General features: G+C 32.6%; 2 protein-coding genes across 2 annotated transcripts; one reads left to right on the top strand and one right to left on the bottom strand.

Moving 5' to 3' along the window:
* Positions 1–58: 58 nt before the first annotated feature.
* Positions 59–5823, bottom strand: LOC106664755 (peptidyl-prolyl cis-trans isomerase B-like). Its single transcript, XM_014390734.2, has 4 exons — positions 5583–5823; positions 1178–1385; positions 732–916; positions 59–652 (listed from the first exon to the last, which is right to left on the bottom strand). The coding sequence occupies exons 1-4, from the start codon at positions 5700–5702 to the stop codon at positions 506–508; spliced, it is 660 nt and encodes a 219-aa protein (XP_014246220.1). The 5' UTR covers positions 5703–5823; the 3' UTR covers positions 59–505.
* A 3032-nt stretch (positions 5824–8855) lies between these two features.
* Positions 8856–13688, top strand: LOC106664706 (dynein light chain 1, axonemal-like). Its single transcript, XM_014390649.1, has 5 exons — positions 8856–8895; positions 9958–10106; positions 12958–13069; positions 13132–13312; positions 13490–13688. Exons 1-5 carry the CDS (start codon positions 8893–8895, stop codon positions 13609–13611), a joined length of 567 nt encoding a protein of 188 aa, XP_014246135.1. The 5' UTR covers positions 8856–8892; the 3' UTR covers positions 13612–13688.
* Positions 13689–14492: the final 804 nt, after the last annotated feature.

Genomic DNA, 14492 nt, shown 5'->3' with positions numbered 1-14492 from the left:
AAGTCGGTTAAAAAAAAGGTTTAGTTTAACTGAAAAATACTATATTTTATACTCAAAAGGAATTGGCACATTTTTTAAAAGTTTTTTTATTCATACTCAAAAATTCTAGAATACACAAATACTGTTATTTTCTACAAAAACACGTTTTTTGTTTATTTTTTAAGTCACATTTTTGTCTGTGTTTACATCCAATCACATCAGTCTATAAACTCAAAACTTTAAAGTAAAAACAAAACAAAACCTTATATTTATTACAATCTAGAAATCACCGCCATTCTATTCTTACTTAATTTTTATGTGTGATTAAAAATTGAAAAATGTTTTTGACTGATTCGACAACAAATTTTAATTTTAATTAACATTCGATAGTCTCCACTTTGTTTCCCATGTTCTTCAGATATTTATTTAGTTTTTGGAATGGAATAAGATTAAAGTAATAAAAGAAGAACAATGTTAACAAAAATGTTTCATTTTATTATAAAAGTCTGAAAAAAATTATAGTTCTTTATAGTTCAGAATGATCAGTGGCATCTTCTTTAGAAACCGAGAATGGCACCTCGAGAGTCTCAGACCCACAATCATCAATGACGACACGTTTAAGTGGCGAATCTCGGCCATCAGTTTTTTGTGCCTCGATCTTTCTTACAACATCCTAAAAAAAAATTCATATTGGTTAATCTGAGCTGATCAGGGAAGAATGGATTTTTTCAATGTTGAATGCAGTAACTTACCATGCCACTGATAACTTTTCCGAACACTACATGCTTTCCGTCTAACCAAGGAGTTTGTTTTGTTGTGATGAAAAATTGTGAGCCGTTGGTGTCCTTTCCTGCGTTGGCCATTGAAAGCCAGCCAGCGCCATAATGCTTAAGCTTGAAGTTTTCATCGGCGAATCTTTCTCCGTAAATGCTGCGTCCTAAAAATGACAAATTTTATTAGTTTGTGTAATATACTTAACCACTGGCAAGATTTTGCAAGTTAACTTAGCCTCATTTTATAAACTTGAACATCACATTTTTTACATTTATCAGCAGTTTAATCTTTTTCTACTAAGCAGATCATGATACTACTGCTATACAAATTTAAACTTTTTTTTTCTTATTGCTTAAACATCACTATACATTTTAACATAATTCAGAATAAAATGTCAACGTGAAATGCTCTTTTGAATACACACCTCCGGTTCCATCTCCTTTGGTGAAATCTCCTCCCTGGATCATGAAATCCTTAATAACCCTATGGAATTTGCTACCTTTGTATCCTTCTCCTTCTGGTTTAGTTGCTAATTCCATAAAGTTTCTCACAGTCTTAGGAACTGTTTTACCAAATAGACCGATTTCAATTCTTCCAACAGACTCATCTCCTATTTTTATATCGAACCAAACCTGAAACAAACCACATATTTTTTTAGCATGGAAAGGTAATGAATTGTGCAATTTTGTCATCTAGTAATTACAACTGCTCTGAGTTGACTTTAGCCTATTCTACTTGGTATGTATTGTAAGCACTAGACTATGAGAATAGGCTATTTTTATTTTTTAGTTTGAGGTATCACGATTTTTATGCATATTATAAAGGCATGTCTATCTTTCAGAAAAATAAATGCATTCCTACAATCATTCGTGTATCCCAGAAACCAGTATAATTCAGGTGAGGAGGCAGCTATGGTAAGCAGTCAAAAGGACTTTCCTGGAGGCTTGCCTAGTGAGACTTCTACAAAGAAACAAAGAGCTAGTCAGGTTTTTGCATAAATAAACTGGTTGAGCTTACTAGTTGACAAGCACCAATGACACATCTATAACCAATGAATAATAGTTGAGGAACTGTCATAAGCAAACCCAGAACAGGTGTCTGGAAAGACTTGATAAGTCATTTTTAAAAATGAGATAAAGAGATGGTCCTAAGACAGACCCTTGAGGAACACCTGATTTTATCTCTTTAAATTTTGAGAATTGACTGCTATGTTGCTCTCTGTGTCCTACCTGATAAGATTTTGATTTTTAAGAGTGCAAGGTAATTAATTGTTCACACCAGTAAAGATTATTTTAATGACCCGCTTAAAAGAGTAACATTATCGTAAAAACATGATCTTTGCCCTCTCTGTCTCCATCAATACTTCTCTCCAATGTAAAATTAGAGCAAGAGCCCCATAAAGTTCTAATCTAAAAGTTTTATCAGAAACGGAAGCAAGTTAGTGATTCTTCCTCAGACATGATCAAGTGAGCTGCTGGCTGCCGAAGTCTAACCTGCCAGGACATAGGGTAAGTGTGCTATTTCTTCAATTCCTTATTTCAGTTCCATAGCCCACCTTGGCCATAGCAGATTTTTTTTGAGAAATTGGGGCTCTCTAATTGTACGAGTAGCAAGGAGTGTGAGACGCAGTCAAAAAATCTAATCCATACTATAATCAACAAATTTCAGAATCGCTTCCTAAGTTTTCTTTTTCATCAGAAACTGGAGTCACTGAATAGAGAGTTTTCCTCAAAGTACATTACAATTCTGGTTTTTATGACCTGATTATTGATATCGGTGTGTAGTTAGCAAGATCCCTAGTTTTTTAAAAATAGGTGTAATTTGAACAACTGAGCAGTTCAAATCTAATAAGCAGACTGAAGAGGCTGGAATTGGAGTGAAAAAAGAGATAACTTGTCAGTCACTTTGTGATCATCTTTGGTACTTCCAAATAGAACTAGGCATTAAAAGAATATGGAAATATAATTTGTATCTTTTTCATTGAAAAATGCTTACATACATCTGGCACATCAAACCAGGTAAGTGTGATCAGAGACGGCCTAACTACAAATTTAAAACAGCTAAGATGGGGTTCCTCATTTTTTTTCATTTGTTTATTTAAATTGCCAAAGTTGTCACAGCTGGGGCGTTTAACCAACGAAAGCACACTAGCTTAGTTTGTGACATATCTGCTGGTGTCCCACAGGAATCTACAATAGGACCTGTTCTTTTTCTTATATTTTTCAATACAATGCCAAACCTAACGATTACTGACTGGCCTTGTATGATGAAATCTACACTTTGTCCTGGCGAGTGGATACAACAGCCAGCAGACTTTCAAAGGCCATGTCATGTATTGGCAGGTCTGTAACAAATTAAGGATTAAAATAAATCCAATAAAAACAGAGGCTATGCTCTTTACACAGAGTAGCCTGTGTTGTATCAGCGTGTTGTGGGGGGCAAATAATACCTTGATCAGTTACTGTTAAATCCCTTGGGGTAATACATGACAGTAAGTTAACTTTCGATGCCCATGTATAAGATAGTCAATAAAGGCAAAGCTGTATTCATGTCTTGTTTCCCTTAGGCCGGGTTTACACCTGTAAGATAGTGAGGTTCATACCAAAGCGATAAGACATGAACCAGCCAGCCGATCACAAAGCCAATGTCCTCACTCTTTGAATTTGCCATCTTCAACCTTTGCAATATCGTACGACATTAAAGGAATAGTCAAGCAGGCCGTGGATACACATATTTTATGACTCATGTCACAATCATTCACAGGTGTGAACTAATTTTGTTGTTCCTTCACATTTTTTATAGGCCTGAGCATTGCGTATTTTACAAGACAATTATTGTATATTGCTTACGACCTAAAGATGTGTATCATATTGCTCTGGTGAACCCTACCTTACTGTGCTGAGATCCTAAGCTGCCCCAGTAAATAAACTTCTCTGTAAAGTAGTGATCAGACCAATGCTGTATGCTTGCCCCTCATGGGGTTTGACATCATAATCGAACATCTCCTCGACACAAATTACGCAAAATAAGTTTTTACGGCTGGTGACCTCATCACCCTATTACACCCTTCTTCTAGATTTGCACATTAACAGAGACATGTTGTACACCATATAAAACTCCTTTATTCCTTACAAAGAACATCTAAGATGTGAGCTAAGCAGTAATCAGTTAGTTGATAAATTGGGGTCTATGACTTGGACTTTGTATACCGGAGAGTGAAGAGCTCTTTAGTTTCAACCTTGCCTTCGGCGTAGGAGTTTTTTCCCTTGAATTAACTTTTTTTTTGCTACATACTATTTTTCTTCAAATTAAAATTCCGAAGCAGGACGTCATAGTATAAATTGGTACTCCTATGTTAATACGTGTAAACTGTTGTAAATAATTTGAATAAAAATTCTACAAACTGTAAGATCCAACTTTGTAAAAAATATTAAACAACACACTCACCCCACCTCTATCATTTCTAAAGATTCTATTCAAGCTGCCCACAAGAATAAACAAATAGAGTAAAAGCCCTCCTAATGGATGCCCATCCACAACAGACACCCCTCATAATGGAAATTTTTTTCTGGTGCCGAGTCAATGATATAGGAAGGAAATCAATGTATTTTGAAACCCTCTACAACAGACACCTCTCTAACACGCTGTTTTTAATGAAATATTAGACAGTTTTTTCTCCTTTTTTTGCCTTTTCTGTGACTATTTCTTAAATTTTTTAAAATTACATACAAAGAACAATGTTCTTGCGAAAAATTGCACCCTGCTTTCCCTGAATAAAATAAAACAAATAAATAAAAAGTTGTTTAATGTTCCCCCTTCCAGCCCTATTCTCTTGAAGAAATGGTTTCCCTTCCAAAAATACCTACTCTGGTTTTTTTCATTCTGACAATTACTTCGTAATCTGAAGGTCTTGAGGCCCTCCAGAAAGTCAGAGTTTTTTGTTTGTTTTTTCGAAAGGAGATTCAAATAGTTATAATACAATAATACAACTAATACATAATCAAGAAAAAATTACGTAAAGGCAAAAAGTTTGAAAGCAAATCAAACAAAAATTACTCAATATTTTAAAACATAAATTTTTCCATACATATTTAGACATTTTTACATACTTGTTTATAATTATTTTATAGCAATATTGATTACGGAGTGAATTTTTTTCATAAAATCTACTGTTTTATTACCCCCCTCCACAGCAGCACCCCTCCACAACAGACAATTCTTCGGTTCCATTAGCTGTCCGTTGTAGAGGGGTTTCACTGTAGAAGCAGGACAGGATAGAAGAGAAAAAAAGCAATAGCCAGTTATTTCGGGACTATTTTCTACTGCAACTTTAAAACAGAAATGGAAAATAAATGAACGATATGACTATAAAACTGTAGATAAGCAGTTTTAGACTGATTAATTTAAAATAATACAAAACAATATAAGGTACAGAATTTTATTAGCTAAGTTAACTGTACACTACTCTGAGGTAACGAGTTCGAGGATAAAAGCACAATGTTTATATCTTCACATCAGAATTATTATGTGCTGCTATCAGAAACAAATTTATACCATTTATACCTTAGATTATTATATTTATGTTTTGTGATTAGCTGAAAAATTATTAATGCCAACGTTGCAGCTTGACATTGGATATGTAAAATTAAAAGTACAGAGTAAGGATTTTTTTTTTGCACAGTTGGCAAATTTATAACAGGCGAGAAATATTTCGTTTTGCCTTATATTGCCCATTTTTTGTAGAAAGCGGGCTGGAAGAAACAAGCTGAAGCAGGCAGAAAAGAGGCAGAGTATGAAAAGGAATTTTTTTTTTCTTTAAATGTTAATACCTTGTCTGTAACTTTGGGCCCTTTTTTCGCTGCGTCCGACGTCGAGAGTGTCGGCCGCGGTGAGAAAAACAGAAAAAGAGATGCAGTGGCGAAAATAAAGCGCAGACTGTTCATTCTCATCGTGATTTCGGTCCTCGGACGTTTCGTGGACAACTGGAAGAATTGAACTTTCTGCAAACCGGGTGAACCCCAGACCAGTACGACAACCGAGAGCAAAGCCAATCAAAACGAAACAAGTGTCATTGGCTACCGGCTTGGAAGAAAACACAACGCTAGGTTGCGGCACTGATGACCATGTGACCTCATCTGCATCACATCAACGGTCCAGAGGTTTAACATGACGATTACTTGCGCACAATTTCAAATTAGGATCACTTTTGGTAGGTAGGATTTGACTGTGGATCTTGAAGCAGGCACAACAACTTCAGTAAAAACAAACTTGCAAAGCCTGCTTCGGAAGATGGCATTATAAAGAAAGAAAAAATCTCGATGCAGGCACATGAACTTTAGTAGAAACATGTTTGCAACACCTGCCATTGCTACTGGACATTAATATCGTAACAGAAATTTCAGCAAAATGTGATCATCATTAGAACAATTAATTTAACTGTGGATCTTGCAGGCACAACTTCAGCAAAAACAAGTTAGCGAAGCCTGCTTTTGTAGGTGGCATCAAAACAGAAATTTCAGCAAAATGTGATCATCATTAGAACAATTAATTTAACTGTGGATCTTGCAGGCACAACTTCAGCAAAAACAAGTTAGCGAAGCCTGCTTTTGTAGGTGGCATCAAAACAGAAATTTCAGCAAAATGTGATCATCTACGGTTGAAATAGTTTGACAGGATCTCAATGCAGGCACATTAACTTTAGCTGGAACTTGTTTGCAAAACCTGCTGTTGCTAGCTGGGAGATTAATCTAGTAACAGAAATTTCAGCTATATGTGATCATCTATAGTTGAAATATTTTGATGGGATCTCAATGCAGGCACATTAACTTTAGCTGGAACTTGTTTGCAAAGCCTGCCATTGCTAGCTGGACATTAATATTGAAACAGAAATTTCAGCAAAATGTGATCATCATTAGTACAAATAATTTAACTGTGGATCTTGCAGGCACAACTTCAGTAAAAACAAGTTAGCGAAGCCTGCTTTTGTAGGTGGCATCAAAACAGAAATTTCAGCAAAATGTGATGAACTTTGGTCGAAATGATTTAACTGTGGATGTTGAGGCAGGCCCAATAACTTCAGTAAAAACAAATTTGCAAAGCCTGCTTTGGTAGATGGCAGCATAACAGAAATTTCAGTAAAATTGATGACCTGAGGTCCAAATGGTTTGACTGTGGATGTAGAGGCTACTTAACTTAAATTAACCTTTTCTTAAATTTCAAGTTTACTTTTTTCAATGACAACTTTTTCTTTTGAGCATTAAAATAATTTAGGAGATAGTTTGAAATAAATGCATGTAAATAAAATTCCTGTTTATTTTTCAAATATATTTTTTTCATCAAATCAACACTTTTTAACTTCCACTTCACCCTTTTTACTTTCAAATTAACACTTTTTATCTTCATATTAAGCTTTTTTAAATTTCAAATCACTCTTTTAACTTCCACTTAACCCTTTTTAATTTTAAATTAACACTTTTTATCTTCCAAATAACCCTTCTTAATTTCCAATTATGCCTATTTTATTTTGAAATTGAACCTTTTTAATTTCAAATTAAACTTTTCTTTCAAGTGTTAAGAATGAAAAATTTAGGGGATGATTTTAAACATATGCATGCTATAAAAAATTCCTGTTTATTTGTGAATTTTTAAAAAATATAGTTTTCGTCTGTCAAATTAACACTTTTTAACTTGAAATTAACCTTTTTTAAATTTCAAATAAAACCTTTTTAACGTCAAATTACTTTTTGAAAGTTCAAATTAATTCTTTTTAATTTAAAATTGACCTTTTTTAACGTTAAAATTTACGTTTTAAATTTCAAATTAAATCTTTTAACTTCAAATTAATTTTTATTTCAAAATTAACCCGCTGTAACGACAAATTTACCTAGTTTTTATTGCCAAATGAATCCTTTTTAATTTCAAATTAACGTTTTCTTTTGAGCATAAAAGCATTTAGGAGGTCGTTTGAAATATAAGCATGTTATGAAAAATTCATGTTTATTTGTGAATTTTTAAAATCTAGTTTTTCCCCGTCAAATTAACTCCTTTAATCCAAATTAATCTTCTTTAATTCCAATTTAACCCTTTGTAACTTTAACCTTTTTTAAACTTAAAATTAGCCTTTTTTTACAACATCAAAAAACTTAAGAGGTGGTAGGAAATGTTTAAAAAAAATATTTTTTTTTGTAATATAAAACAATTTAGCTTTTAGAACATTATATGAACATTAATTACTATCATAATTAAAAATTATATACAATTAAACCTACAAATAAAGGATTCTTCTTTTAATTTGAGAATTTAAAAAAATAGGGGCGTCGTTGGCCGCAACGGTTTAGGCGTTGACACGGCGCTCATCACTGTAAGGTGAAGGTCCCGGGTTCGAATCCAGGGCCGACATACTTACAAATGGGCTTTTTTTCAAAAACAAAGGCACCCNCAACAAACCCGACAAACTAAAAAAAAAAAAAAAATTATTTTACTTGTAATTAATTTTCATATGGTTTTCTATCTAAGAGCTTAATCATTTTATATTTCAAAAATAAGTGCAAACGAGAGATTTTGAAAAACATAAAATGAGATTTTATCTAAAGTAGTATTTAATAAACTAAATATAAATAAGAAAACTAATTATAATTAAAATTAAAAGTTACATAAAATATAAAAGTAAAGGATTCTTCTTTTAATTTGAGAAATGTAAGAAAATGTGGCCTTTAACAGCCCAATTATTTTATATTTAAAAAAAAAAATCAAATGAAAAGAAGAATCATTTATTTGTATATTTAATGTTACATAACTTTAACTTATATACTTGTTTTTCGAATGCTGGAATTTTACTTTACATGCCTACATTTCATACCGACTCCTCGGTTTTTTAAAGGGCTAATTTGAAGTAAAAAAAACGATTTTTGAAGTTAATTTTACGGGAAAAAGCCAAAGCTAGCTATAAAATCAGGCAAAATTTGATTAAAATCATAATGTTTAATCAGATACAAGATGTTATTTTTTTCCGGTCCAAATTGGAGATCCCCTATGTCATGTGTCTATGATTCGAGGAACGATCAATTAGTTTACTAGTCGCTTAGTTACCGATGGTAAATACCACAAGGAGGAGAAAACTGGTCGGGAATTACTTTAAGAATGGTAAGAATTTTTTTGTAAAAATATATAATTTATTAACAGAAAGTGGAAACGAGAGAAGATGTGGCACGCATACAGCTCAAAGATGGTGGACGCAACGCGAAGGACAGAAAACCTCTATAAACGTGGATAAACGCAAATCTACTCTCAGAGATCACTTGTTTTGTCCTAAATTGATTCGTAACTAATCTATAAAAGCGCTATATTTTTTTGTGAACGAAGGAAAAAAAACCGCACAGACTTTTCTTACAACTTCTATGAGGTACAAAATGGGTCAAATTTCTTTCGGAGGCACTGGGTGTTCATGGTTTGAACCCTTCTGACTGGAAGAAAAAAAAATAAAATGGCATAGGGTAGTAAGGATAATTTATTGACAGTATTAATGCACATTTGCACAAAAAAAGTAATTACACTGAAAAATCACAACTGTCGTCCATATGAGAGCTTCACGTGTAGAAAACTCAAAAATCAGAAAACACTACATGCGTTTGTTAACCAATTGCGAAAGTGAAAATATAAAAAAGCCCATTCCGTATCAGCCTTTAGCGCTTTATGAAATATGGTGCCGGTTGTTGCATTATATGGCGACGAAGAAAGGGCTTTTTTTTATTATTTTTATAATCCGTGGCAGTCTCGACAAGATTATTACCCAATAATCGCCCCTTGGCCTTTCATGACTACTAATGAACTTGGTAAAACTTGCGTCATTCGAGAAATCCAATAACTGCCGCAGCCGGCAATGGCATTAAAGAAATAATTAATTTTTGTTATCTAATTACCGTTAATGATTCGCGCTAACTTTCGACCTGCACATACCTAGCTTGAAGGCGTTCGAAAAGCCGACTCTTAAACATTGAAACGTAATTGAATATAAAAGTATCATCTAATATGTAATTGCTTTTTGCTTTATAATAGTTTGCCAGGGGATTAAATTAATAAATTGCAATATTCCTGAAATAAAACTGACTCACTGAACCGCTTCTTCTTCTTTTTTTGAGACGTTTCAGGAGTTGAAGTTTTGAAGAAACTTCGTGCATAATCGATTTAGTAAATCCAATTTTTCAGTCGAAGACGACTACTATAAGAGAAGCTTTGAAGAAATGGGAGGAGCAGAACCAAACGAGTGCTGCCGAAGCTTTGGAAGTCGATTTGCAGTTTCAATGGCTCCCAATTGAAAAGATGGACAATAACCTGTCCCAGCTTGTCAAGTGCGAGTAAGTCCCGCTAATACAATTGCACAGTGAACAATCTGTAAGTTATGTTTATTGGCAATTCCGTTTGACCAGATAAGTTTTAAAAACTACGAGCATAAAAGAAAACGTTACGACAGGACAATAATCCAGGAAAGAATGGTAATGGAATGTTACCCCATCCTTTCTGGCCAATAAAGCTGTCAAAGATGATTATCGTATCATTGTGTATTTTGCTTGGAAGACGACAGTCGTATCTTTGTAATACTGCGAACCTAGGACGATTATTGAAAAACATTGTAATATTGCGTACCTAATTGTCATTGGTAGTTAAATAAAGGAGAATTATTGTAACATTATCTTTTACCTAAAACAATTAGTGTATCATTGTCTTTTACCTAAGACAATTATTATGACATCGTTTCGGACCTAAGACAATTATTATGTCATTATCAGTTACTTTGAAATTTCTTGTGAAATTAACGCTTAGTTAAGACAATTATTGATAGATTATCTTTTACCTAAGACTATTATTGTGACATTATCTTTTGGTTAAGACGGTTATTGTGACATATTTTACATAAGATAATGAATGAGACATTATTACCTACAAAAAGCAATTATTAGACTTTTTTTCGTACGGAAGACAATTATTTTGACATAATCTTTTACATATGACAATTATTGTGTCATTATCGCCTACCTAAGACGTTTATTGTAATATTATTCGTGTTCCAAAGACAATTATTGTGTCGTTATCTTTTGGCTAAGACAGTTAATGTGAAATAATTTATATAAGATAATGACTAACACATTATTGCCTACCAAAGACAATTATTGTGATATTCTTCGTACCTAAGGCAATTATTGTTACATTTTTCGTAGGTAAGGCAATTATTGAAATATTTTCTTTTGCATATGGCAATTATTGTGTCATTATCGCCTACCTAAGGCATTTATTGTGAAATTTTTAATGTACCCAAGACAATTATTGTGACATTATCTTTAACCTAAGATAATTATTTTCTATTCTTTTATTTGCGACAATTGTTGAGTCATTATCGCCTACCTAAGAATATGATTGTGACATTATCTTTCGGCTAAGACAGTTAATGTGACTTATTTTACATAAGATAAGGGATGAGACAATATTGCCTACCAAAGGCAATTATTGTGACATTTTTTCGTACGTAAAGCAATTATAGTGATATTATCTTTGACATATGGCAATTATTGGGTCATTATTGTCTACTTAAGACTTTTATTGTGTTACAGCTTAACTAAGATAATTATTAATAGATTATCTTTTACCTAAGACTATTATTTTGACATTATCTTTTGGCTTATTCAGTTATTGTGACTTATTTTACATATGATAATGAATGAGACTTTTTTGCCTACCAAAGGCGATTATTGTGACCTTTTTTCCTACGTAAAACAATTATTGTGATATTATCTTTTACATATGACAATTATTGTCGTCTACCTGAGACATTTATTGTGATATTTTTTGTGTTCCAAAGACAATTATTGATAGATTATATATTACCTAAGACAATTATTGAGACATTATCTTTTGGCTAAGACAGTTATCGTGACATATTTTACATAAGATAATGAATGAGACATTATTGCCTACCAACGGCAATTATTGTGACATTATCTTTTAAGTATGGCAATTACTGTGTCATTATCGCCTACCTAAGACATTTATTGTCAAATTTTTAGTGTACTCAAGGCAATTATTGTGACCTTTTTTCGTACGTAAAGCAATTATTGTAATATTATCTTTTACATATGGCAATTATTGTGTCATTATCGCCTAACTAAGGCATTTATTGTGAAGTTTTTAATGTACGCAAGGCAATTATTGACACATTATCTTTAACCTAAAATAATTATTGTGTATTCTTTTATTTGCGACAATTGTTGAGTCATTATCGCCTACCTAAGACTATTATTGTGACATATTTTACAAAAGATAATGGATGATACATTAATGCCTACCAAAGGCAATTATTGTGACATTTTTTCGTACGTAAAGCAATTAGTGTGATATTATCTTTTACATATGGCAATTATTGGGTCATTATCCTCTACCTAAGACATTTATTGTGAAATTTTTAGTGTACTCAAGGCAATTATTGTGACATTATCTTTTACCTAAGATAATTAAGGTATCATTGTCTTTTACCTGAGACAATTATTATGCTATCGCCTTCCAAAGATATTTATTGTGATATTATGGTTTACCCAAGAGAATTACTGAGAGATTAACTTTTGCCTAAGACAATTATTGGCATATTGTTATGCGCCTAAAACGACAATAGTATCATACCGAAGGAGCTTTTTCTTCTCTTTTCCTTTATTTCAATGTTTAAAAATTGAATGCATCCGATAATGAACCAAATACAATGAAAAGAACAAAGTTAGATCTTGCATGAGTATTTTATTCCAACAAACCCAAAATCTGAGCTTAAAATCCTCAAGTACAATATATATGTTTAAAAACATAAATGAAACTGCACTTGGCCAATATTTTCAATGTTTCGCGGAGCAAAAGGGGTGGGACTTGACATGTAGTTTCACCTGCTTCTACTACTATCCATGTACAATATTCTTTATTGCCTTAATTTTTTTGGCCACGCAAACGAAGCGCGTTAATAAAAACAACGGCTTGACAAGAACACGAACATATTTAGACAAATTTAAAGATTCCTAATTTTAAAGAAATTTTACACTATGAAAGAAAATTAGAAAAACAAAGTTTATTTGGATATACAAGCATAACACACTCAATAGAAATTCATTAACAGATATCAAAAACTAATCCAACAGATCATTTGTATGGTTTCATTTATTTATTTTGTTTAAGGAAATTATCTCTTTCGACAAACATGATAGAGAAAATTAGCGGTCTGTCTGGCATGAAGAACCTCAAAATCCTCTCTTTAGGCAGAAACTATATAAAATCTTTCACCGGCTTAGTAAGTAGTGTATATACTCATTAAAAGAAATGTTAGAAATACGTCTTTTATGGCGTTTGAAGGAATGCCTCGGCGAAACGTTGGAACAGCTCTGGATCTCGTACAACCTGATCGACAAAATGAAAGGAGCCGGTGCTTTGAAGAAGCTCAAAGTCCTCAACATGAACAACAACCTCATCAAAGATTGGGCCGAATTTCAAAAGCTCCAGGAAAACCTGGAACTCAAAGAATTGTCGTTTATAGGTAAAACTAACATAGGGAATTTAAAATACACGCACAGGATTAAAATATTTGCCCAGGAAATGTCTCAATCGTCTTGATTTTCATTGACCTTACAATTTGATCGAGCCTACAACCTAAAGTTTTATATTTATTGTAATTTCATCGTCAGTTAAATATTATTTATGTTTACTCATGTAGGCAACCCGTTGTGTGAAGCGGTCGAAGAAGGAATGTGGAGAAGCGAAGCAACGCGGAGGCTTCCCCAATTGGATAAACTGGACGGCGAACCTGTCATTTGTGAAATAAACGCGACACTTTAAAATTTGTAAACTGCATTATATTTATTTTATAATAAAAATATTCTATTTATCAAGTAAAAACTGTTTCTTGTAAGATCGAAGTGTGATAACAGAGTAAAAATTCAAAACGTAACCAGAAAAAAGTCGTCTTGGTACTTTACTATAAGTATGTTTGTACCAAGGTAGAAATCATCAAGGCAAATTTGCGGAAGGAAATGACAAATACGTTTGAGGATATGGATGTGCCCATGCTCGGATATACAACAATTCAGGCATTAACTTAATGATTTCTTGTCCTTTTTATTTTTTATAGAAATTGTTCATCACATTAGAAGAAACTTCCGAAGACATAATTGCGTACCGAACATAATTATTGTGTTATTATTCGTACCTAATAAAATGATTATTATAGTATTGCGTATCGAAGACAATTTTTGTGACATTGTTTTGTACCTAAGAATTAATGTGACAAGGTTTTGTACCGAAAACATTTATTTCGGACCTAAGATAATTATTGTGACATTTTATATCTAAAAAACTATTGACTATTTTCATAACTAAGTCAATTATTGTGACATTTTCTTCTAAGTCAATTATTGTGACATTTTCTTCTAAGTCAATTATTGTGACATTTTCTTCTAACTAAATCAATTATTGTGACATTTTCTTCTAACTAGGTCAATTATTGTGACATTTTCTTCTAACAAAGTCATTTATTGGGACATTTTCTTCTAACTAAGTCAATTATTGGGACATTTTCTTCTAACTAAGTCAATTATTGTGACATTTTCTTCTAACTAAGTCAATTATTGTGACATTTTCTCCTAACTAAGTCAATTATTGTGACATTTTCTTCTAACTAAGTCAATTATTGGGACATTTTCTTCTAACTAAGTCAATTA

This window comes from Cimex lectularius, unplaced genomic scaffold (genome assembly GCF_000648675.2).
Source record: "Cimex lectularius strain Harlan isolate CLEC.00 unplaced genomic scaffold, Clec_2.1 scaffold234, whole genome shotgun sequence".
Lineage (NCBI taxonomy): Eukaryota > Metazoa > Arthropoda > Insecta > Hemiptera > Cimicidae > Cimex > Cimex lectularius.
This window is presented reverse-complemented; position numbering and strand designations above follow the sequence as displayed.

What these genes read in the sequence shown, in the direction of transcription:
- LOC106664755 (XM_014390734.2), bottom strand. Translation starts at nt 5,702, where the DNA reads ATGAGAATGAACAGTCTGCGCTTTATTTTCGCCACTGCATCTCTTTTT. An exon ending in GGCCCAAAGTTACAGACAAG is followed by an intron (nt 1,386 to 5,582) that starts GTATTAACATTT and finishes GGTTTGTTTCAG; the next exon opens with GTTTGGTTCGATATAAAAAT. An exon ending in CAAAGGAGATGGAACCGGAG is followed by an intron (nt 917 to 1,177) that starts GTGTGTATTCAA and finishes TGTCATTTTTAG; the next exon opens with GACGCAGCATTTACGGAGAA.
- LOC106664706 (XM_014390649.1), top strand. An exon ending in TAAAATCTTTCACCGGCTTA is followed by an intron (nt 13,070 to 13,131) that starts GTAAGTAGTGTA and finishes TGGCGTTTGAAG; the next exon opens with GAATGCCTCGGCGAAACGTT. An exon ending in CAAAGAATTGTCGTTTATAG is followed by an intron (nt 13,313 to 13,489) that starts GTAAAACTAACA and finishes TTACTCATGTAG; the next exon opens with GCAACCCGTTGTGTGAAGCG.